The sequence below is a fragment of the Colossoma macropomum genome, unplaced genomic scaffold (assembly GCF_904425465.1).
Source record: "Colossoma macropomum unplaced genomic scaffold, Colossoma_macropomum, whole genome shotgun sequence".
In the NCBI taxonomy this organism is placed as follows: Eukaryota; Metazoa; Chordata; class Actinopteri; order Characiformes; family Serrasalmidae; genus Colossoma; species Colossoma macropomum.
This window is the reverse complement of record NW_023494790.1, coordinates 39,225,647-39,252,282: the sequence shown is the minus strand read 5'-3', so window position 1 is coordinate 39,252,282 and position 26,636 is coordinate 39,225,647. Positions and strand designations below refer to the sequence as shown.

The 26,636-nt window shown below is 39.0% G+C and overlaps 2 protein-coding genes across 3 annotated transcripts in view; one reads left to right on the top strand and one right to left on the bottom strand.

The window, feature by feature from the left end:
• The window catches only part of frmpd2 (FERM and PDZ domain containing 2), a 43,047-nt gene extending 38,401 nt beyond the window's left edge, over positions 1-4,646 (bottom strand). The window contains 2 exon segments of the mRNA XM_036571800.1: positions 389-552; positions 4,521-4,646. Of these exon segments, the coding sequence (XP_036427693.1) occupies positions 389-552; positions 4,521-4,641 (285 nt within the window). The 5' untranslated portion in view covers positions 4,642-4,646.
• A 10,143-nt stretch (positions 4,647-14,789) lies between these two features.
• mapk8b (mitogen-activated protein kinase 8b) overlaps positions 14,790-26,636 on the top strand; it is a 36,645-nt gene continuing 24,798 nt past the window's right edge. For both annotated transcript variants that reach the window (XM_036573351.1, XM_036573352.1), the window contains exons 1-3: positions 14,790-14,950; positions 23,124-23,302; positions 24,758-24,887. In XM_036573351.1, coding sequence (XP_036429244.1) covers positions 23,181-23,302; positions 24,758-24,887 — 252 coding nt within the window. In that variant the 5' untranslated portion in view covers positions 14,790-14,950; positions 23,124-23,180. The remainder of the gene's footprint in view (positions 14,951-23,123; positions 23,303-24,757; positions 24,888-26,636) is intronic.

Genomic DNA, 26,636 nt, shown 5'->3' with positions numbered 1-26,636 from the left:
CAAAGGGATGCGATGGGTGTTGTGGGAAGATAAATGATCTGACAGATTCTCAAAAGGGCAGATCTTTGATGATTTGCTGTAAATGAGGTCCTCCTACTGATTCTGTCCTGAACGTGTGGCTCCAACACCAAGTATTTTACCTTAGAGTTTTTCTTCTGCTGCATTGACGCACTTCCTTCTCCAAATAGGGCCTATAATGTACCTAGAACCTTTTCCAACATGGTACTTACCAGTTTTAGCAAGCTTTAACCTGTAAAACCACTTGTATGACTGCGCTTCTCAAGCTGACCTTCCTAAGAAGAAGATTACAGCGTTCTCCACCCTTTACCTTTAACCTTCACCTGACTGTCAGTAATCTCTCCTGCTCTGGACGAGACGGGCAGCTCACCTTCTCCACGTCCTGTCTGCTGGAGGAAGGCCGAGCCTGCGTCGTCTCCGGAGAAGTGAAGGAAGCCACGTCCTCGGAGCGGCGGCAGGTTTTGAAGGCCACGGTGCCGCTGGGTGAGAGCAGCATGGAGCCTGGACTGATTATACTGCACAGGTTAGCAGGACCTGCAGAGACCAGAGGAACCAACACACTGTTAGAAACGCAGCGAGTGAATATTATTTGACTGATCTGCACTTACCACACTCTTAGAAAGATGGTTCTTCAAGGGTTCTTTAGTAAAGAAAATGAACACTCTGCATGCTTAAATGGGTCTTTGCACCGTGAAATGGTTCTTCAGATTGCAGAGTGCTGTAGATGATTCTATATAGAACCTTTTCTGAAAAGGGTTCTAAATAGCACCAAAAGAGTTCTGCTTTTAACAATAGCAGAAACCTTGTTGGTGCTATATAGAACTATTTTAAAGAGGGGCCTATATATAACCATCAACAGCACCCCTTTAAGCATGCAGAGTGTTCTTTGAGTGTTCATGTAGAACCATTTTCTTTACTAAAGAACCCTTCTTTTTAGGTGTGTATGGAGGGGGTGATCATCTTAAAGTCTGACCAAAGTTAAAGTAGTAATAATAATAATAATAATAATAATAATAATGATAATAAATATTTTACGAAAATGTATTTCTTTATGACTATTTTCCAGCCTCTGTTTATCCTTTAGAATTAAACAGACTGTGCATTTAAGACTGATATTTATAAATAAGCTTTTCTGATTGGCTACTTCCTTCAAAAAGCAGTCAAATCTAAAACACTCCTCAGTGTGAGTGGGTGGGACTAAACTGCTGTAGGCTGAACAGGAAGATATATGCAAATGTGACATTCAAAATGGGCTGCCCATATATGGACCGAGAAGAAAATGGTATATTTTGAAACTTTTAATAATGTTCACATATTACTAAATTATTTAATTTCATAAAAAGCAGGGACAATTCAGCTTTCCATAACATTGGGACTTTAAAAGCTCACTGTGCTTTAAACAGTCATGTAAGTGAAAGTAATAAAAATGAAACAATTAAAAAAATGAAATAATAACACAATACTTAAAGTAACATAAGTGAAGTGCCTGTAAAAGGAGGCAAAATAATAAAAATTAGCTCAACACTAAAGCGAAGAAATACATCGGTCAGGCATAACATTCTGACCACCTCCTTGTTTCTACACTCATTGTCCATTTTATCAGCTCCACTTACTATATAGGTGCACTTTGTAGTTCTACAGTTACAGACTGTAGTCCATCTGTTTCTCTGATACTTTGTTAGCCCCCTTTTACCCTGTTCTTCAGTGGTCAGGACCCCCATGGACCCTCACAGAGCAGGTACTATTTGGGTGGTGGATCATTCTCAGCACTGCAGTAACACTGACGTGGTGGTGGTGTGTTAGTGTGTGTTGTGCTGGTCTGAGTGGATCAGACACAGCAGTGCTGCTGGAGTTTTTAAACACCTCAGTGTCACTGCTGGACTGAGAATAGTCCACCGACCAAAAATATCCAGCCAACAGCGTCCTGTGGGCAGTGTCCTGTGACCACTGATGAAGGACTAGAGGATGACCAACACAAACTGTGCAGCAGCAGATGAGCTATCGTCTCTGACTTTACATCTACAAGGTGGACTGACAAGGTAGGAGTGTCTAATAGAGTGGACAGTGAGTGGGCACAGTGTTAAAAAACTCCAGCGGCACTGCTGTGTCTGATCCACTCGCACCAGCACAACACACCCTAACACACCACCACCATAATGTCATAATGTTATGCCTGATCGGTGTACATGCTACAAACAAGCTAACATTCACTGAAATGATGTCAAATTAAAGTAAGTCTATGATTAAACCTCAACACTGTGATTTACCAACACCAGCTACTGTAAAACTGCCAAATTCATCTAACCCAGTGGTTTTAAACCTGTGGGCCATGGTGGTGCTGCAAGGGGGAAGTTGGCCGTCAATTTTAATGATTATTTTTAATTAAAAACTGCAAAATGTCATTGCAGCATACAGACATTTGACCAAACTAATCATTTTAAATATGACAGAATGTTTTTTTTGTTTCTATTGTTACAAGGTTGATATTGTAACAATACAAGAACCCTATTTGGTGCTATATAGAACCAACACACTCTCCATCAATCTGAGTGGCACTAGTTTGGGAACCCTGCTGTAAACCACCACTCTGGACAGTCTCTGGTCTGTGTGGGGTACTTTGGTGAGGTCAGTCTTATGGGGTCAGTTCAGTGCGCAGCAGTTTTTCATTTTTGCTCTTTAATGACCTCCTAATTCACACGATACAATGTTATTCAGAGGAAAACTAGACTGGACAAGTCATATCAGCTTTGGAGCATTTTAGCGTAGCACAGGATGAGATAGCGGCAGTTTTTGACTATAGTCTTCGTATGTTTCACAGAGAAAACCAGCTCAGACCTGGAGTTTCTGACACCATCCTGATGCACGACTTCAGAGATCCATTAAACTAACAGTATGTCATGTGGTGCCAGAAACCACTATTGCAGATTATGTGACAACTCCACACAGTTTAAGCTTTGGGTTGACTACACCATGTTTAAAGTCTTATCAGATCATAAACAGACTGGGCATCTCACACTGTCCGACTGGTTTTTGTAGATTTTCACACATTCTCCTGTTACCAAGGGTAACAAAGGTGGAGCTGCTGCTGCTGTTTTCTTTGCTGTTTGCACTGATGCAGTAAAGAAGCAGCAGGTAAACATGTCTAAATGAGGATCATGGATTTAAATGTGATCAGGGTGGGATTTTTTAGAGTTTTAAATGTACATAAACTCGATTGTGCTTTAAACTCAGCTCAGTAAAAAGCTTCGCTCCACATATGAGAAACTTTTCATCGTTTTTTCCATGTTTACTTGCTGTATTTTCTTATTTCATGCTCTCAGTTTTCAGTGGCTTTTGCAGGAGTCTGTTCAGATTGAGTCGCTGATCAGTTTACACTAGATTACCCTCAGAGTTGAAAAAATCAAACATGTCTGATAAACTCCGGCTGGTCTGAAACACAATCGGGAGGCCAAAAATTGGAGTCTGTGCCGCTCACACACGACTCGACTCTCTCTCCAACTGTCGACTCTGACTGACCCAAAAATCGAGAAGGTCTGGCTGCAGACATGCACTCTCAGTCTGTCCTGCACTGCCAGCCTATTGATGACCTCAGTGCTGCTCTGCCACGACAGTGTTTTTGTTGGTTTTATGAGGAAATCAGTGAACCAAGAACTACTGGGCAACAAGAGTTACACTGAACACATATTAACGTTGCCGTACTGATAACAAGGTAATTAAATATGGAAACTTTTAAAATAAAACCTACCACAATGATCAGGTTTATTCGCACAAAGAACAAAAAGGCGATTAGAAGACGATTAGAACCGGTCATCAAAAACTATAAAATTGATTAAAATAGAACTCATTAAGTATTCTAGGAGGTTGTGACAACATACAGTCAAAATACAGTACCGATTACTGTTGCTGTCTCGTCAACGTCGTCACAACCTCCTAGAAAGTTGTCAGACAACGTTGTCATGACTTTCTGAGGAATGACATTTCAATGTTGTGACAATGTAGAAAAGCAGACGATGCTGTGGCACCAAAACAGTAGGTTCACAATGTAACTGCGTTTGCAGCGCTGTTAGGAATAAAACCTGATGGTTTTGCTTCCTAACAGGAATTGGCTTGATTGTTGCTGTTGGAGGCCATTAGGAAACGAACAAATGTATGTGGTCAAAACACCTGATTAAACGATCAGAATCCTTTACACTGTGAAATCAGGAAAACACAGAACACCACTAGTGACCACTGAAAACCACCAAGAACCAAAAGACACTTTTAATGGGTTCTATGATGTTTTTCAGCAGGGAGGTGCATTAAATGTAACTCTCTAGCTGAGTTATGGAGAGGAAAAGTGGATTAAGTGATGATGTCGCTCAGCAGCAGCAGCCAAAAGTTACCGTGCCGTTGTGGCAGAGAGTGCCTGTGCACATGACGTCACTGGGGCTGAGAGTGCATCTGGCTGAGAGTGCATGTCTGCAGCCAGACTCTACTGGGGGCCAGCCCACGTATCTCTGTACCTTTACTGGAGATTCCCACCAAGGCTTCTGCTGCACCCAGCAGGAGGGCCCACACCTCACCCTCCTCCAGAGGAGCTCCCCGTGACTCCAGCACCTCCGCCAGGGTCACAAATGTGCTCATCCTGCCTGCGGAACACAGAGAGAGACAGCTTCAGAGCGAACAGCTACCATGAAACTGCTAGCAAGAACTTGCATCTTGCATATTTGATGCTAACAGTATTCTTAGTATCGATAAAGTATTGCAATACTGTTGAAACACATTAGAGCTTGACCCTATGTTTTAAAAATATGCACAGATATATTTACAGACAAAAATGGGCTCACAAATAAACAATGAGTAAATTATTAATAAATTCAGGACTGTTTTAGTGTTGTTAGCTTGATCTGAGTCATCTGTAATGCTAAGGCTGTTCATATTGTAGTAATAATGTAAACGCAATCTGGGATCTTTAAGAGCTTGACTATGTTTTTTAAAATATGTGCAGATAAATTTATGAATAAATTAGCTCATAAATGAACTATTTCTTGGTAAATTCTGCACAGTGTGAATGTTGTTAGCCTAATGAGTCATTTGCAATGCGAATATTGGCATAGATACAGTCTAAAGGCAGTCTGAGAATATTGGAGCTTGACCACTCAATTTGAATATTTACAGATACATTTATTACAGATATATTAACAAATAAACAATTCAGTTATCAATTCTACATAATTTGAATGATTAATCATCTGCTAAGGTGTATAAAAAGCCAATGCACAACATCCTCAACAGTACATACATCAGAGAGCACCTACTGCTTTTTGCACCAAACACAATTTTGTAAATAACACAGTAATTTACATTCCTGCTTTCCTTTCCCGTCGGCGATGTCTGAGCGGATGTTACTGTTGGGGTATTTAAAGCTCTGCAGTTTATGTCGTATCAGATGCAGCGTGTAATTTACTGTAAAGCTTCCTCAGGCTGGAGGAGTTGAGCAATAAATGGTAACAACCATATTTTATGTGTTTAAACCGGGCAGAGTGTTGATTACTCTCCAGCAAAGATAATAAATGTCTGTTATAATCACTGAACTTAATCAGCATCATACACCACAGCGCATTATAACACTCACACCTCATATTTCATACTGAAATAAATGGTGATGTATTATAATTTGCTCCTTGGGAATTCAGTTGGGAATTGGAGAAGCAGTACTGCAGCACCGCATGGCTGGCAAACAGAGAGTGAGAGGTATACAGTGACAAATCTGAAATAATAAGTTTTCTTTGGGGACTATTTTGCCTCATGACACCCTACATGAATCCTTCCACCATGAATGGATATTAAATATACTGTAATTTTAGAGTGTTAGTTCTCTAAAATTGATGATTCTTCAAGGATTCTTCAGTAAAGACACTGGGCCTCATTCACCAATAACTTCCTAAGTTTGTTCTTAAGTGTGTTCTTGAGAAAGATCCTGAGAAAAAGTCTACGTCAGATTCATGTCGTGTTCTTAAAGCGCAGAACTGTTCTCACCTTTGTGCTCTTGAGTGTGTGTAGATTCTGTTCCTACCTAAGAACAAATCCCAAATACGAGAACACTGGTGAGTCAGATTCTTCGTGAAAACTGTGTAAGTGGGTTTTAAGAAGAAATTTCTTCTTAAGAACGGTTGGTGAATAAGGCCCAATGGTTCTATATAGAACCATGAACATATATGAACCCATATGAACCAATGAACCATTTGCATGCTTAAATTGTAATTTAAACTGTTTATGGTTCTATATAGAAGCTTTTTTGAAAAGGGTTCTATGTAGAATGGGATCTATATAGCACCAAAAATGGTTGACATTGTAATAAAAGAAGAACGCTTCGTGGTCCTATATAGAGCCACATACAACACATTCTCCATCAATCTGAAGAACCATTTCACCATACAAAGAACCATTTAAACATGCAGTGTTCATGGGTCTATATAGAACCATTGCCTTTGCTAAAGAACCCTTGAAGAGCCATGGTTTTTGAGAGTGTAGTCCTGCAGAGTTTTTACCTGTCAAAAAGCAGTAAAACTGGAACCCTGAATATCAGAAGTGGTTTCCAGCGTCTCTGACACTTCGATCCATAAGCGAATCCCGCTGACATGTATGCAGATTAGCATATCTAATTTTAAACATATGGAAACACTCGACACCCACACAGCCCTAGAGCAGTAAAGAGCTTTCCCTGCCTTTCCACACCACGTCATTGTCTTTTACACATTCGCGCTGGGCCTCGCCTTCACTGCTGTAATTGGCTTTGGGTCTTATTGCTCGGCCGGCGAGGTTGGGGGGGATTTGTTCTAATATGGTTCTGCCACGGCTCTCATTTTCCCTCGTCTTACCACCAAGGTGACGGCATCAGAGAGCACAGGAAACAAGAGGCCACTTTAATAGCATCAGCGAGAGGTGCTTAAGCATATCAAATAAGGCAGGTTAGCCAGCTGCTACTGCTCATGCTCAACGGGGAAGATGGTTATGTGTCTAAATTCATACTGAAGAGAATCTATTACACTCAAGTATTTGACTTAAGGCAGAACAATGTAGTTCATTAGTGTACGAATGTTATACGTCTGCCTAATTTCTTGCTAAGCAGCTGATAGAATACGCTAATGGGTCATTCTACAGAAACGTCCATTTTTCTGTCCCTAGCATTTACAGATATATTACACTTTATAACTTGGGTTAGAATTTATTTACATTTTCAAATAAAACAATAAGTTATTTTAACAATTGTACCTTCTTTAGCCATCAATTTAGCAATATTGGTTTTTAAATCAATTATCTACAATTCCAAGCATACACCATACACCTAGTACAATAATCTATACATGACTATGAAATATATGAATTAAATGACATAAAGAAAACAAATGCCAAATAAATATTATAAAATATATAATGAAAGTTCCCCAGGGGTCGTGTCACTGGTGTTACTGCGTAACAAAAAATCACTTATTTTGAAATAAAAGTCACACTGATGACATCATTTGACTTCCTTTTCCCTGTTTTCTGAGGATCTATGAAGAAAAGCTCATGGTGAGTCCACTGTGTCTTTCAGTTATCAGAGATTTTCTCATTTCAGCTCATGATTTCATATGAAGCTTTTAGCTGAAGTCACTGGTGTGACCGACTTTATTCTGAGGTAATTATGAAAAAACAGAACACAAATGGATTAAATTCCATATTTTAGTGGATATTCCATGATGGACAACATGTGGTTTGATGCTCTGTAGCAGCCGTTTAGTAAAATGCATTGTTCATTAAAAACGTCTCTGGTGTTCCTTTATTATGTGGAACACCAATGAGGATCAGTAACACCAGTGACTCCTATGGAGAGACAGAAGAGTGGACGTTTCTGTAGAATGACCCATATAACACTCTCTGACTCTGTGACCACATCTAGATAACAAGAAGCACAGATCCAGATGCTCCGCTGAAAAAAACAGCACAAACCAGCATGAATTCTAAACTGGTTCATGCTGGTTTATGCTAACTGACTAGCATACCAGCAACCAAAACACAGCATATGCTGGTTTTGCTGCACCCTGCTGTTTTTTTAGCAGGATGTTTAGTCATCCAGGCTACACCTTCATATAATACATCTAGACTAGCACTAGCTTCACCTCTCTACAGTCACACTCTACTTTAACAGTACTCTTCCACATCAAAACACTGCTATCAAAGACTAAACTATATGTGGAGATAAGCAAGGGAAGGTATCAGGTTCAGAAGTTGCTAATGCAGCAGTCCTCACAGCTGCATGGTGGCTAATAATGACCTAGCCTTTAGCTAAAGCTTTAGCTAAGTATGTTTACCTGGCTAAAAAAAGAAAACAACACAGACTAGCATGAATTCCTTGCTGGTCCAAGCTGGTCTGGTGTTGGTTTAGCTGGTCACCAGCATACCACTGTTCAAAAGAAAACATTTACTGGTTTTGCCATGATGGTTTATACTTTGGCGTAGTCTCATATGAGAGAAAACATTAGTCATATATGGATGGCATGTATTACTCATGTGTGCTTCCTGTTATATAATATGAGGTTTTTGGTGCCCAAACTTGCATGTAAGACTGTATAGAAATGGATATGAATTTACATAAAAGAATAATGAGCATCATATTTTTTGTTTTTTCCAAATACTTCATAATGAAGTCAAGGTTAGTTTTAAATGCAATAAAACTACTAAAATCTATAAAAATAAATTTAAAATGAAAAAAAGAGAAAATATCATTCCATGTCACATTTAAATAATTTACCATTAAAAACAGGCAACATAGTAACAATTCTAACAGTAATACAGGGATGTATTCAGCCATGTGTCAGACATATGTATGCAGATTTCAAGCAAATATGTCCAATATTTGATACTCACATGTCTGTACACAACATATATGTGCATATATTTTAAATATATGCCTGACCCTCATACACAGTCTGCAGCCACCTTAGTTTCAATCTCACATTGTGTGTAGAAATGGTAAAATACTGCATTTATGTTGTTCCAATCTTAAAACCAGTTCATGTTTCATGAGTAACACCGCAGCCACATTTTTGTGACACATGAATCTGTTTATATTTTAGCCAAATTTTTCAGAAGAGAGATTTCACTAACCGTGGACTTCTTCTTCTAAGACATCCATAAACCTATTTAAAAAGGTCTTTCTGTTCTTTATAATGACAATGTAATTCTCTTTAACGCCACTGACAAAATATTTTGGGACAAGATTTATTATCACAATAAAATTCTATTAATATATTTCAAAATAAGGATAGTTATATAGGTTTTAGTTACAGCACAGACTATACATTTTATTACCATTTTTTTTAACTTTTTTTTTTACCATTTGAACTAAAAAACAAGCATCAGAATTGTTATTTCACATAGAAAAATATCTGTGAAATCGTGGCTGTGACTCACTAAACAACATGACTATGAACATAGTTTTATTTTGGTTAATGAACAAACATTAACACAACTCTCAACATCTCTCATGAAATTTCTCACTTTGAGAGAAATTATCAAATTGTCATAAACACAATAAACGTTCTTGAAAAAAAGGAACCTTCTTGGACCAAAGACTAAACAGTGCTACAAGAAATTTGGGTCCTGTAGCCAAAACGTCTGAGTGATTTCGCTTTCAGATTTGTGCCCAGTGAAACTGTAAGAACAGCTGTGGTAAAGGGAGTGTTAAAATCCATTGTGGGCAAACGTGGGTTAAAATTAAGCTACAGAGAAAATGAGGCCTCCTAACAACCACCTGGAAGACCTGGTAGATACCAAAACTGTTCTTACATGAGATGGAATCTTGAAAAATGGATCTGATTTAGAACAGGTCAAATTATTTCTGGATACATGTGAGATCTTCGAGAGATATATTTATTGTCTGAGTTCATTTTTGGACTTTTTTTTAATTTTTCCAAAATTTCAACTTTGATTAATGTTAGAGATACGAAACAAAGAAGTTATTAAAATTTTCAAATATTGGTTGTATAGAAAGTGCCACAAAGTGGCCTGGTGCCACATGTGAGCTATTTTTGTACAGCAGAAATAAAATCTGTAGCCAAATTTCTTGTACTTTTTAAAACTTTGGGCACAATGTAGGAATAGAACAAGGAAAAGCAGAAGAAATCGTTTCCATGGCTTCAAAGCTGTCCGACAGTGTTTGCCACCAATGATAGAATGAGGTAATGTTACACATCAAAGGTGAGTTTATTTCATGAACATAATTATGTAATTATGCGCATATTTATTGAGTAATAATTAATAATTAAGTCTGCCGGAAAACTGCACTGAAATCTATTACAGCGTCACAGATTCTCCTCACAGTCTCTGATCTTATGGCCCTGCCGTGTCTCAGAGGAGGTTACAGAGGAAAAGTTATTACCTTTTCACATCCGAGTGAGCGGTTCTCCTCTGCGGGTTCTCCTGAGAGTCTGAGGTTCAGCGTTAATCCTCTCAAGCATACTGCTGCGCTCGCCTCACCTGCATTCTAACAGCAGCATTCCTCAAAAACAAGGCCGCGTTGCCAGGTCTTCTACTCTGGGTCGCTCTGTAGGCCTCGGTGTGTTTCCTTCATTGCCTGGTTCTTCAGTCTTATTCAAGAAACCATGCAGCTCATCAATTCTACGTCTTCCCTTCATCTGTCCTATTCTTAGAGGTCGGCCATAAGAACTCAATTGGATTAACAGAGCGATGTGCCAAGTCACTGCGCAGCCAATCGGGGAGGCCGCTGAGCCGGCTAATCTGGTCGCATGGGAAAGGGGAGTGACACCTTAAGTACGTCAGGTGTTACATTTTTCAGCATCAGGAGAAAAAAACCCTCCGAAGTTCAGTCTTAGAAGCTGGTTGATGATTTTCTGAAGTAATCAAACACATTCAGTGGTGTTGAGGTCTGGACTCTGGGGTGGTCAGTCCATCGTTCAGCTTCTTTGTTTGATGTGTCCGTCTCCTTTTCTCAGTGAGGTTCTTCTTGATCAGCTACACATCCTTTCAGACCCACAGCGCTGAGTCGTCTTCTCACAGTGGAAGGATGGACAGAAACACCTGTGGATGTTTTCAGATCTGATCAGCTTGATTTTCTCCTCTCTCTCAGAGATGAAATCTTTAAGTGCTGTTTATCTGATGGGGGCAGTTTTGGGGTCGACCAGCTCTTCCAGGTGGTTGTTAGGAGGCATGTTTTCTCTGGAGCTTTTAAACCATTTATGCCTACACTGGAATATTTCAATTTCCCTTTACTGTAGCTGCTCTTAGGGCTTCAGTTCAAATCTGAAAAGGGAATGAGTCAGAGGGTTTGGCTACATCACCCAAATTTCTTAATACTATTTTCCCCCTTTGGTCCAACAGGGTTACATTTATTATTATTATTATTATTATTATTATTATTTTACATATTTTTAAGAGAAATTAATGTGCTCATCTCAGTTTGACCATTTCTTATGAAACTTCTCATTTTATGAGAAATGATCAAATTGCAATGAAAACATTACTTTTTCTTGTTCAGTCTGTATATCTGTCAGATGCAGCTTGTTGAAGCCTTCCTGCTGCCTACACCTCAGGAACATCCGTTCTAGGTCGCACTGTTTGGAGGACGTTTGTAATATAATAACCATCTGGTTGGATCAATTTATTTGATAATGGAAAAACCAGCTCCATACTGTAGAAATTCCTGCTGCCTTTACAGCAGCTCTACATGCATCCTGATTTATTTATTAGGTCAGAAAAGCCATGTGGAGCATCACAGCGGCCTCAGAGCACCACGGCACCAAAACAGACATTAAGACCTTTCACTGGTGTAGAGCAGATCTCATCTGAGTAGATCTCATACAGACCTTATCACTCATTTTATTCTTCGGTGATAAATAAGTGAATAAATAAAGGAATCAACTCAACATTGTTAAACATTGTCACGTCCCAACCATAGATATACATACCTAGATGCTGCTTTGGGTCCAGCCAGGCACATCAATGGAGCCGCCATTTTGTGGCGGTCAACATCGCTGCTGGACAGCATTCAGTACCATTACAGAGCGGCAGTTTAAGAAACATACTGTCCAAAATTACACTATTTCAGGAATATCACACTCAGAAAGTGGGACAGGATTATATAACGGAGAGAACGCAGTGATCCACACTCATGTCTGTGTGATGTGTATTGTCTGTGTGATGTTTGTGTAGATATGGCCGTGTGGTTAATGAGGCACAGAGAACCTGTTGATGTGATTGTTTTTCCTCTGGTTTTATATGAAGCTTATTTCATTTAATAGTCTTTTCAGAGGGTCTTAACTTTATGTAGTAGTTATTTATTTACAATGATGGTTGATGCTTTGTAGCTGGGTAAGTTATAGCATTAATCTGGGTAGATATTCATAATAGATTAACGTTAGACCTTCTTACACAAAGCTGAAGTCAGCTTCTTATTTGCCAGCTTCATGTTCAAATTTTCCCACTCAAAACAAAAAACAAATGGCTCCAATAGTTCTGCACACCTTCCTATGACATAAAAAGGTTGGTTCTGTTTTCTCACAGCAAATTTAAAAAACTGTAGCTCTAGTCAAACAAACAAACAAACAAACAAATACATAAATAAATAAATAAACCTAAAGCTAAAATAGGATTCCATAAATTAATATACTGAGACCACAAGTTACTATATTGAGGCCACAAGTTCTATATTTAGGCCACAAATTAATATATTGAGACCACAAGTTACTATATTGAGGACACAAGTTACTATATTTAGCCCACAAATTAATATATTGAGACCATGAGTTACTATATTGAGGCCACAAGTTCTATATTGAGGACACAAATTAATTTATTGAGGCCACAAGTTACTATATTGAGGACACAAGTTCTATATTGAAGCCACAAATTAATATATTGAGACCATGAGTTACTATATTGAGGCCACAAGTTACTATATTGAGGACACAAGTTACTATATTTAGGCCACAAATTAATATATTGAGACCATGAGTTACTATATTGAGGACACAAGTTACTATACTGAGACCACAAGTTACTACATTGAGGACACAAGTTACTATACTGAGACCACAAGTTACTACATTGAGGACACAAGTTACTATATTGAGGACACAAGTTACTATATTTAGGCCACAAATTAATATATTGAGACCACGAGTTACTATATTGAGGCCACAAATTAATATATTGAGACCACGAGTTACTATATTGAGGACACAAGTTACTATATTAGGCCACAAATTAATATATTGAGACCACAAGTTACTATATTGAGGCCACAAGTTCTATATTGAGGCCACAAATTAATTCATTGAGACCACAAGTTACTATATTGAGGCCACAAGTTCTATATTTAGGCCACAAATTAATATATTGAGACCACGAGTTACTATATTGAGGACACAAGTTCTATATTTAGGCCACAAATTAATATATTGAGACCACGAGTTACTATATTGAGGCCACAAGTTCTATATTGTGGCCACAAATTAATATATTGAGACCACAAGTTACCATATTTAGCCCACAAATTAATATATTGAGACCACGAGTTACTATACTGAGGCCACAAGTTCTATATTGAGGCCACAAATTAATTTATTGAGACCACGAGCTATTATATTGAGGACACAAGTTACTATATTTAGGCCACAAATTAATATACTGAGATCACGAGTTACTATATTGAGTCCACGCGTTCTATATTATGGCCACAAATTAATATATTGAGACCACGAGTTACTATATTGAGGACACAAGTTACTATACTGAGACCACAAGTTACTATATTGAGGACACAAGTTACTATATTTAGGCCACCAATTAATATATTGAGACCATGAGTTACTATATTGAGGCCACAAGTTCTATATTGAGGCCACAAATTAATATATTGAAACCACGAGTTACTATATTGAGGCCACAAGTTCTATATTGAGGCCACAAATTAATTTATTGAGACCACAAGTTACTATATTGAGGACACAAGTTACTATATTGAGGCCACAAGTTACTATATTTAGCCCACATATTAATATATTGAGACCACGAGTTACTATATTGAGGCCACAAGTTCTATATTATGGCCACAAATTAATATATTGGGACCACGAGTTACTATATTGAGGCCACACATTCTATATTATGGCCACAAATTAATATATTGAGACCACAAGTTACTATATTGAGGACACAAGTTACTATATTTAGGCCACCAATTAATATATTGAGACCACGAGTTACTATATTGAGGCCACAAGTTCTATATTGAGGCCACAAATTAATATATTGAGACCACGAGTTACTATATTGAGGACACAAGTTCTATATTGAAGCCACAAATTAATATATTGAGACCACAAACTATTATATTGAGGACACAAGTTACTATATTGAGGCCACAAATTAATATATTGAGACCACGAGCTACTATATTGAGGACACACGTTCTATATTTAGGCCACAAATTAATATATTGAGACCACGAGCTACTATATTGAGGACACACGTTCTATATTTAGGCCACAAATTAATATATTGAGACCACAAGTTAGTATATTGGGGCCACAAATTAATATATTGAGACCACAAGTTACTATATATTACTATATAAAACAAAACAATAAACAAAAACACCCAAAAACAAAAAAACAACAAACAAACAAACAAACAAACAAAAAACACAAGCGAAAAAGGAATTAGAGCAAAGAGCGCAGAAACTGCCTACGTATGCTGGAGCGCAGAAATGCGGTGACGTAGTACCCCAGTGTGCGCTCCTGGCCTGGCAGGGGAAGGAGAGGCGGCGGGCTGAGGCTCCGAGAGGACAGAAAAATAACCGGAATATTTACACTGTTCCGTCGCTGTTCTGCACAGAGGAGACAGAACCCGTTTCTGTGGGTGTGGAAGCTTCTGGAACCTCTTCTAGGGGGTGAGTGAAGGCCGGGTTGCCCTGTTCCGTGGGCTTTGTTGTTGTTGGCCGTGGGGGAGGGTGTAGGAACGATAATGATATTAAAATTATTTCACTATAAATCGGGTGAATCCCGCAGCCTGAAGCTCTCTGATCGGGGCTAAAACGTGCTGGGAATGCGAGGAAGACGAGGCTGAAGAAGTCGGCTTCCTATTCGCCAGCTGCTCATTCGAATTTCCCGTTCCACCTTAAACGGTGCAGGCGCCAGAGTGTAACTGCTGCTCCATTTAAGGTGGAACGGGAAATTCGAATGAGAAGCTGGTTCTAGCTTCGTAGGAGGGGGTGTGTTATTATTTTACCACCTTTCTGAATGACACCTGTAGTCCCGTTACATTTCTTACCTGTCGTATTTTTACGTTTACGCTTTAAAGCAGCCTAATATGAGGCGAGTACTGCACTGTCCCTTTAAGGGGGCGAACGTTTAAAGGGACGTTCCACCCAATTTTCACAATTCCTGCATAATGACAGTCTGAAACAGTACAGTTCAGCTGTGTAGCCGTTCAGAATGGTTTGAAGTAGAACTACATGGTGGAGACACCTACTGATGTCTTTACTGTGGTGGTGATAGGAACCAGACGTCGTGATATCCAGAATTCTATATAATACCAATACACAGTATTTTTATGTCTGCAGATTCTTATATATGCATGCATGAGAGCAATATTAGTCCCCTTTAACAGGAGTTAATGCGTCACAGTAAGCCAAATATTTTATAGAAGTCATTGTGAGCACAGTTTTGATCGTATTTTTTAAAATGTAGCACAGCTGGTTCTTTTTTTCTCTGTTGAAACGGATCAGATATGTGAAAAAATAAATATTGTGTGTTGTTAAAATTTCTTGAAATGTACACATAAGAATTAGATCAACCCGCGCTAACATTACAGTGAGAGATATAATGCTTATTTACATCTTAAAGGTATTGTCCGGCTGCCGAAATAATCAAATTTACACGATTTTCCACCTACCCTGGATTTAGTTGATCAGCCAAGACGTTTGGTGCCCAAATTTTGCTTCTTTAGTTTAGCGCTGGAGCTATGAGGCTAAAAAAAAACAGTAGATGTCAATAGTCACCCAGATCTTTTCTGCAAATACATCCCCAAAACCTTTCTCAGGTAAACTGTGTTGAATTAATTTTTTGCCAAACCATTCCTTAACAGTATAATTATACCAAAATATTGACAAATCGGTCAAATTCCCTTTTAAATTCATCCTTTTTTTGTTTTTATGAATCTCACTGATGAAACCTGGCCAGTTGTTGCGATATTGGTGTTGATAAACTAGTTTAAACGTGTTATTCTTTGTTAAAATGCACATTTTCTGTATTGACATGGACCTTTACTTTGTCAAGATGTCAATATGTGCATTTTCTGTATTAAATTATATTAATTTTCCTTTCTGCCTGTTATTTGTGATGCTGGCTTAAGGTTGCATCCTGAAAATCTGCCTGTTTTGCTCCACAATATGTTTACATTTGCATGTATGTATCATTAGCATTTTATTAATTACATCCAAATGTGAAATTCTTACATAAAAGAATGATTTTTATAATATACAACACTGTGTAAACATCAGAGACCCATCGTTAATTTATTTATTTATTTAATGTCCAGTCAAAACAGCCATTATGTATACATTATTCATTTTCAGGAGGTATCTGTGAGGAGATTAGATGTAAGATAATCCACTTATATAATGAAAAAGAAAGTCAAAGTGAAAAAAAACAGGAGTTTCCAAAAACTGATTAAAAGCTCCAGAGAAAATGTGTCTCCTAACAACCACCTGGAAGAGCTGGTCGACCCCAAAACTGCCCCCATCAGATAAACAGCACTTAAAGCTTTCATCTCTGAGAGAGAGGAGAAACTCAAGCTGGTTCAGATCTGAAAACATCCACAGGTGTTTCTGTCCATCCTTCCACTGTGAGAAGACGACTCAGCGCTGTGGGTCTGAAAGGATGTGTAGCTGATCAAGAAGAACCTCACTGAGAAAAGGAGACGGACACATCAAACAAAGAAGCTGAACGATGGACTGACCACCCCAGAGTCCAGACCTCAACATCACTGAATGTGTTTGATTACTTCAGAAAATCATCAACCAGCTTCTAAGACTGAACTTTGGAGGTGTGTCTGCAGATTCTTTGAGGAGCTGAAAGTGAGTCTCCTGAAGAGAATGGAAGCTGGAATGAGGGGAGAGAGATGTTAGATGAGCTGTACTGTCTTCATTATCTTGCGTTAAGCTCTTATTATGGACACTGCAGGGCAGACAGTGCTGCAGCTGAGTGGCTGCATTGTGAAGGTGAGCTGCTCACTGACGCCGTCATCACTGACCGTGATCAGCACAGACGCTGCAGTTCAGCTGATCAGTCTTCACTTATTAACTTTGCATACTTATTTCCATATTAACTCCGTATGGTGTTGAAATGCCGTTGCCTCATAGACGTGAGGTAAATAATGTTAATGCGCCTGAATTTACGCGTCATAGAGACGCAGAGCCTCCGAACCTGCTGCTCCTTTTACCGCTCATCAATATTAACAACCCAGAGTTACAGTAAAACTCAGCCCTTCAGTCGCCTTCTTCTCCTCCTCCTCCGCCTTCTCCTCCTTCTTCTTCTCCTCCTTCTCCTCCTCTTCCTCCTCCTTCTCCTCCTCTTCTCCTCCTCCTCCTCCTCTGCCTTCTTCTCCTCCTTCTCCTCCTCCTCTTCCTTCTTCTCCTTTCTCTTCTTCTCCTCCTTCTCCTTCTTCTTCTCCTTTTCTTCTTCTTCTTCTCCTTTTCTTTGTTGTTCTTTTCTTCCTCCTCCTTTTTTTCTTTCTCCTCCTCCTCCTCCTTTTTTATTTCTTCTACTTCTTCTTCTCCTCCTTTTATATTCTTTCTTCTTCTTCTCTATCTTCTTTTTCTCCTCCTCCTTTTTTTTCCTTCATTTTTCTTTTCTTTCTTCTTCAATCACAGAAAATCTATAAACTGAAGTCTTTTCTGTGTGATTCTGTTTAGTGTTTATGTTGCCAGTTTTTATTTTCATATTCTGAAAGATGTGATTCATATTTTTATTATTAGAGCTGAAGATTAAGCTTTTTGTAGCAAAATCAGTTTAAGAGAGGAATTTTCAGGTTCCTAAAAAAAAAAAAAGGTTCTTTAGTAAAGAAATTCATTCTATATAGAACCATCAACACTCAGAGACCCTGTATGGTGTATGGTATATGGTTCTGTATGGCACCAAAAGGTGCTATATAGAACCATATGAACAGAAGGGTTCTGCTATTCTATTGGCGCAGTATTAGTTGAACAAATCGCAGTTAGATGTTTTCCACAAATCATTCAGCCCTGTTTATTAAAGCTCTCGAGTTCTTTACTGATAGGTTTCATTTTGGCAGTCGTTTCTGATGCCCTGGAGTACATTTAGAGTGAACTGTTATGAAACGGGCCTGTTAGTGCAGGTCTGGCTCTGTGACTGGATGAAGGCTTGAGTCAAAGACCTGGAAAGCTTTTCTTAGACTCCACATCCCATGTGAGACCTCCAGGCTTTTAACTTGATGCTTTTTACAAGTATCTCTTTGCATGGAAAGAGAGAGAAGGATCAGAGGGAAGGGTGTAAGTAGAGCTGGGCGATGTGGCAGAAATGAAATCGCAATACTTAAAATAATTTTCACAATATGTGACAATATTTTGCTTTTTCTGAGATCTGATTGGTTGGAAAAGACAAAATAGTTCCACATTTTAAAATTCAGTCATTCGTATTCAGTATTTCACACACAGTGCAGCACTAAATCCAATTAAACACGACCGTTCAAGCTCTCTTTATAATGTAATCATGCAGTTGAAGTCTTTGAAGTGCTGATGAAATCCACAATATACTCAGAAAGACATATTTAAGCAGTAGAACACAGAGGGAGTGTGTTACCGCGAAATAACATCACGGCTGTGATTTGGTCGCCGTAGATCATCACAGCCGTGATGTTATTGGCGATAACACACTCCTCGAGTGTTCTACTGCTTTAATACAACAGTTAAACAAATAAAGTAATAAATTAATAAACTGGGCCGTGAACGCGGCGTTTAATGTTTTAATGTTCGCAGTTCCTTCACCAAATTATAGTTCCTTAACGAGCAGCTTGTTGCTGCGTCAGAGTAACGAGCTCCGCCCACTCGCTGCACAGCCAGCAGTTCGTTCTCCAGCTCCTTACACTAAATTCCCAAACTGTCATCACCACTCAGCAGCATTTCAGTCGGCAGCTGTGACAGAAGAACAGCTGAACAACCTGGAATCAGCCAGAAATGAACCCAACACCATTCGCCAAACGTGTAGTCTGATCTTCAGAGTCTGACCAAATCAGACTGCGCCATAAAACTGCTGCAATATCAGGTTCAGCTCAGTTTTGTCAGTTTTTGCCAGATCAGTATTAATGTTGTTTTGTTCCAGCCAGGCGGAGTGATACGGCGTTTGTGAAAAAAACGTGACATTATGGCGAAATAACAGCACAGTTAGAACGCTTCTCAACCAATCAGCTCGTGTGGCCGGAACTGACTTCTGTATATTGTGAAATAATTTTTACAGTAACGATAAATATGGTCATATTTCCCAGCTCTAGATGTAAGTGTGAGTGCAGTCGGTGAAATATTTGTCATAGATTTTGTAACAGTTTTGACATCATTTGCAAAGTTTCACCCCATAATAATTAATCAGTATCATGTAGATTTTAAGCCGTTTACGTCTGAAATCCTCAGTAGACTCTGGAAAACACAGTGCTTCTATATGAAGGAGACAAAGGGTTTGAAAACAGGAAAGACCTCCAACTTTAATGCCAGTAATAGTGAAGATGTTGAAGTGATCAACAGATCATATCGTTTTGGATGATTATCAACAAAAAATTGTCCAGCAGTTAAGAAATACGACACGGGTTGATCTTCTCTGTGGTTCTTTATGGGTGTGAAACCTGGACGATAAGAAAGCAGGACATTGAATATATTGATCCCTTTGAATTTTGGTGTTGGTGAGGACTTTTGGGAGAACCTTGGACAGAGAACAAACTAATGGATCTTTGACCAGAAGAAGCCTCACCTCTCAGTTAAAACCCAGATAACCAAACTGAAGTTCTTATTTTGGACAAACAGTGTTTCTCCAGAAGTCTGTGGACTCCAGAGTTTCTCCTGAAATGAAGGTGTTAATAGTGAGTCTGTGCTGCAGTAACAGCCTCTACTCTTCTGGGAAGGCTTTAGACTAGATGTTGCACATAGCTGTGAGGATTTGATTGAGCATTAGTGAGGTCAGGTACTGATGTTGGATGGTCAGTTCTGGGATCACTCCAACTCATCCCAAAGGTATTGGATGGAGCTCCATCACTCCAGAGAACACAGTTCCACTGCTCCACAGCCCAATGCTGGGGGGCTTCATACTAAGCCTGGGCCAATATAGTAATATTTATCATTATTGTGATACATTATATCACAATATGTCATGGTATGCTTTTCTGAATATACCATCAGCACTTCCAGAACACTAAACAGCCACGTGCTTCGTTACGAAGAGAGCATAATTAAGCCTGTTTAATTGGATTTAGTGCAGTGAGTGAAACATTAAATAAAAAATCATTTATATTCATATATAACGTTTATGTGTTTGCTTTGTTTTATTTTTTTTAGCTGGCACTGCTGTTGTTCCTGTTCCCACATTTCAGATTTCAGAAAAAAAAATATTATGATTTTGTGTTTTGGGAAAATTTCGTGAAGTAGTGTGGTATTATATTTTCGCTGTATCGCCCTCCTCTACGTGGTTATTTACATGGCATGGTTATTTATATAGCACCTTTCAAACAAATCGAACCACAATTCGAAGTGCTTTACAAGTGATTGACAAAACATATGATCAAACGTACAATATTAAAATAGATTTAGAGACTAATTCACAGCCACTTTGATAAGACAACATTACAAATTGGGACTGAAGATAATACAAGATAATTAATAAGATAATACAAGTAATAGAAACGCACAGTTATAAAATAGAACTGAAAGTTATGATAAAACAGTAAAATGTTCATAAAGTAAAATGGAATAAAATAATATTGATCAACAGAAAATTGAGGCTCATGTGCAGCTGCTCCAGAGAGTCCCAGTTTTATTGATCGGTGCTTTTCTGTGGAGATTAAACAAGCTGTGTCAGCAGTGAGTGACCTTAAAGTAGCTGAATTCACTCATTAGAAGGAGCGTCCAGATACCGGACAGACAGTGTGTTATTAGAAGAATGAGTTCATTGGGAAAAACAACGATGCTGGGAGGAGTTGAAGTTACAGAGGAAGAGGACGACCAACAAGATGGATGGAGACAGTCAGTGGAGTCATGAACGAGCTGTTAATAAGCCTGAAGACCCAAACAGAAAACAGAATATTTTGGAGAAACACCATCCATATCGGCGAAAAACGACTGTCATGTCTGTTACGTCTAAGAAAAGCTTTCCAGGTCTTTGACTAAAGCCTTCATCCAGTCACAGAGCCAGACCTGCACTAACAGGCCCGTTTCATAACAGTTCACTCTAAATGTACCAAATTATAGTTCCTTAACGAGCAGCTCGTTGCTACGTCAGAGTAACGAGCTCCGCCCACTCGCTGCACAGCCGGCAGTTCGTTCTCCAGCTCCTTACACTAAAGTTCCCAAACTGTCATCACCACTGAGCAGCATTTCAGTCGGCAGCTGAGACAGAAGAACAGCTGAACAACCTGGAATCAGCCAGAAATGAACCCAACACCATTCGCCAAACGTGTACTCTGATCTTCAGAGTCTGACCAAATCAGACTGAGCCATAAAACTGCCGCAATATCAAGTTCAGCTCAGTTTTGTCATTTTTTGCCAGATCAGTATTAATGTTGTTTTGTTCCAGCCAGGCGGAGTGATACGGCGTTTGTGAAAAAAATGTGACATTATGGCGAAATAACAGCACAGTTAGAACGCTTCTCAACCAATCAGCTCGCGTGGCTGGAACTGACTTCTGTATATTGTGAAATAATTTTTACAGTAACGATAAATATGGTCATATTTCCCAGCTCTAGATGTAAGTGTGAGTGCGTCGGTGAAATATTTGTCATAGATTTTGTAACAGTTTTGACATCATTTGCAAAGTTTCACCCCATAATAATTAATCAGTATCATGTAGATTTTAAGCCGTTTATGTCTGAAATCCTCAGTAGACTCTGGAAAACACAGTACTTCTATATGAAGGAGACAAAGGGTTTGAAAACAGGAAAGACCTCCAGCTTTAATGCCAGTAATAGTGAAGATGTAGAAGTGATCGACAGATCATATCGTTTTGGATGATTACCAACAAAAAATTGTCCAGCAGTTAAGAAATACAACACGGGTTGATCTTCTCTGTGGTTCTTTATGGATGTGAAACCTGGACGATAAGAAAGCAGGACATTAGATATATTGATCCATATCGGCGAAAAACGACTGTCATGTCTGTTACCTAGAAACTGACCATACACACACAGCTGCTGCTACTGATGTAAAAAAGGACAAAACAGAACTAAAGTGTGATAAACTGTAAGCTGTGAATACTGTAAGAGCGCCCCCTGCTGTTTATCAGAGCGTCCCCGCTCTCCAGTTTCAGTCTCCATTTCCCAAACGCTTTAGCCGAGCGCGCTAACGTTACTCCTCCTAATAAACAGACACACGTTCAGCTCCGTCTCCTCATTATTCACCACCATCACTGTAATATTTCATCATCAACATTAACACACGAAGGTGATCAGAGGGGCGGTGGAGATCGAGTCTGCAGCGTCTGAGATCTTTAAAACGCAGAGTTAGAAAAGAAAATCATCTCACAGTGAAAGCAGCGTTTTACAGTAGAAATAAATGGAGCTCATTATGCTGGTAGTGAACTATGCTGCTGACTCAGCTGCCTAAAAACCATAGAAACGGACCTTAAACAGAAGTGAGGACCCTGTTGGGGTTCATCCTAAAGTTAGGACAGGATTTAGGAGGTTTAGTCCAGTTAGGATGTTTGTGTGATGCTGTTTTCTTATCTGGAGTTCATGATGAGATGATGAAGATTAGTCATGGAGACTAAGTAGCCTTCAAGCCCTCATGACTTGGTGGAGGCTCCACTGAACGGCAGCAGTAAAGCTAACGTGTCTCTCCTCTCTTTCAGATCTTGCGTCCCGAGTCCCATTTGAATGCTGAAGACGCAATCGTCCCGAATATCACCATGAACAGGAATAAGCGTGAGAAAGAGTATTACAGTATAGACGTAGGAGATTCAACGTTCACTGTTCTGAAGCGCTATCAGAATTTAAGACCTATTGGCTCTGGAGCACAAGGCATTGTGTGGTAAGCTCATGAAATCACAGTCATTTTCACTCAGTGAACTTTTGCGTACGGTTGTAAGCGAAGGTTTGAACACCATGAGTCAGATGACAGGTTTTGTCGATTTTTTGAGAAAAATAATGTAGCACAACTAAAATATTAACATATGCCATAACTTATGCACAGACCACACTGTGTGGTCACACTTTATTTGGATGGTCCCCTACAGATGCTCCACAGAGGCTTAGATCATTAACAGACTTTCTGGTGATGTTCAGTTGATTATCAACAACATTAGGGTTCGAGTTTGGGTTAGGAATAGGTGTAGGTTTTACCTTGAGGTTAAGGTGAGGTTTAGGTTTAGGTTTAGGGTTAGATTTAATAAATTCTTTCACACTTTTTCACACAGCATTCACAAAGAATCTACAGTGGACCATCCAGATAGTATGGTTTTTTTCCTCCAATATGTCAGATTCAGCAAATAGGTATTTTAATGGTGCATTGAAGTGGTCAGAAGCGTGTTCACTGTAGAGAACCTGTTAACTTATTTTCACTTAGAAAATCGGTGAAAACATAAGTTCGCCAGGTGCACCCAAATTTTTGCATTCAACTTTATTATTGATATCATGCTGATTTCCAAAATTTCTGTTCATTTATTTCTACTATTTTGATTTATCTTCATACTCCTTGCTTCGACACTCACTGTCCATCTTTTCAGCTCCACTGACCATATAGTGTCACTCTGTAGTTCTACAGTTACAGACTGTAGTCCATCTGTTTCTCTGCATACTTTGTTACCCTGTTCTTCAGTGGTCAGGACCCCCACAGGACCCCAACAGAGCAGGTGGGTCATTCTCAGCACTGCAGTAACACTGAGTGTGTGTTGCGCTGGTACGAGTGGATCAGACACAGCAGTGCTGCTGGAGTTTTTAAACACTGTGTCCACTCACTGTCCACTCTATTAGACACTCCTACCTTGTCAGTCCACCATGTAGATGTAAAGTCAGAGACGATAGCTCATCTGCTGCTGCACAGTTTGTGTGGGTCATCCTCTAGTCCTTCATCAGTGGTCACAGGACGCTGCCCACAGGTTGCTGCTGGCTGGTTCTCAAGCTGAGGTGTTAAAAAGCTCTGTCTGATCCACTCAGACCAGCACAACACACACTAACACACCACCACCACATCAGTGTCACTGCAGTGCTGAGAATGACCCATGACCCAAATAGTACCTGCTCTGTGAGGATCCATGGGGGTCCTGACCACTGAAGAACAGAGTAACAAAGTATCAGAGAAACAGATGGACTACAGTCTGTAACTGTAGAACTACAGAGTGAAACTAAATGGTCAGTGGAGCTGATAAAGTGGACACTGAGTGTAGAAACAAGGAGGTGTTTCTAATAAAGTGCCCGGTGAGTGATGTATTTTTCTAAAAGTCATGGATTGAGGTCACATGGGGTCACTTTCTTTGCTGTGTTCTAGCTCGGCGTATGACCACATCTTGGAGAGGAATGTTGCGATTAAGAAACTCAGCCGACCCTTTCAGAACCAGACGCACGCTAAGAGGGCCTACAGAGAGCTGGTGCTCATGAAGTGCGTCAACCACAAGAATGTAAGCCGTGTTTTTACCTCTCACACACGCACACAGTGACGCACGTGTGGTGATTTTTAGATTCGAGTGTCCATAAGGGTTCACGAACGGATGCCCGGTTAACTGATGTGAAGAGGAAAAAAAAACAATGACAAATAGGCAAAAATGATTTCGTAACATGATTGCAAAATGAACGCAGTTTAAGCTGACAGCAGTTTTTCTCCACAGTTGTTAGATTGCACAGTCATATTATGCTGCAATAAACGTTGAGGCAAATAAATGTAAATAAAAGAAAGCAGGAAATATTTTCACTGAGACATCATGGTCCTACCACTGAGCAAAATGACAGTAGATATCGTTATTGTGATAAATTATGTCAAAATACAAAACAATATGCTTACTATATAATATTATGCTATATCGTATATCGTCAGTACTTGTAGACACTGACCAACTGCATGTTTCACTAGAAAGAGAGCAAAATTAGTCCCATTTAACTAGATTTAGTGCTTGTGTTCAGTTTTTGATAGTAATTTTTAAATATAGGTCTACTGGCTCTTTTTTTCAGTTCCATCTGACATATCATATCATATCATGAAAGGTATTGCAATAGTTCTGCCATATCACCCACCTCTACGATTATGTACTGTAAATTACATCACAATATGCTTTTCTGAGCATATGATGGTATTAAAAACGAAATATGTATATGATATATTGTTATATCACCCACCTCTAGAAACAAATCGCTGGACATCGGGCCATTATGCCGTTATCTTATATAAATAAATTATTTTTTACAGGTTACTTTTACAGATTACAGGTTTTTTTTTCCTTGTGTTTCCGTGAAACCACTTATTTTTTTATCTTTAACCGCTGGGCTCGCAGTTTATCAAACCTTTTTAAATGCATTGTGGCTTTTTTTTCTCTTTCAGCTAATCAGATGTCTATAAAAATAAATATTGTGACATATATCCTGTACCATGAAATTTTCTTGAAGTATCACAATATTATATTTTTGCCATATCGCCCACCTCTACTATTATGTACTGTTAACATAAATTACATCACAGTATGCTTTTCTGAGCATATGATGGTATGAAAAACGAAATACGTACATGATATATTGTTATATCGCCCACCCCTAGGAATCAAATGGCTGGACATCAGGCCATTATGCCGTTATCTTATATAATTTTATAACAGATTTCTTGATTTTTTTCCTTGTGTTTCCTTCTTAAATCACTTAATTTTATTTTTTTACTTATCTTTAACCGCTGGGCTCATAGTTCATCAAAGCTTTTCAAAAGCATTGTGGCTTTTTTTTCTCTTTCAGCTAATCAGATGTCTTAAAAAAATAAATATTGTGACATATCCTGTACCATGAAATTTTCTTGGAAGAATCACATGAAAACGCGCTTATGAAAACATATTTAGAGGGCAGTGCTGAGAAACGTTGTTTGTTAGAGGCAGAAAGAGTGTTTTATGGTTAATGTATGTAAGTTTGCTCGACTCTGCATATAATTCTGTGTAACTGTAGACGTTTGTGTGAGTTTGTGCCCGGTGTTGATGTGACGGTACAAACCGGTAAACATGGCTAGGAAGTAAGAAGGCTAATCAGCCAATCTGGCTACTTTAGACTTGTATTTTAATAGCTGCAAACAATGAACATGAAAATTGAACCCATTTACTTATGACAATTAATCATCAGTTTAAAAGCCATGATTGTGATGACCTTAACGACAAAACAACAAAATTATGAATATAAAG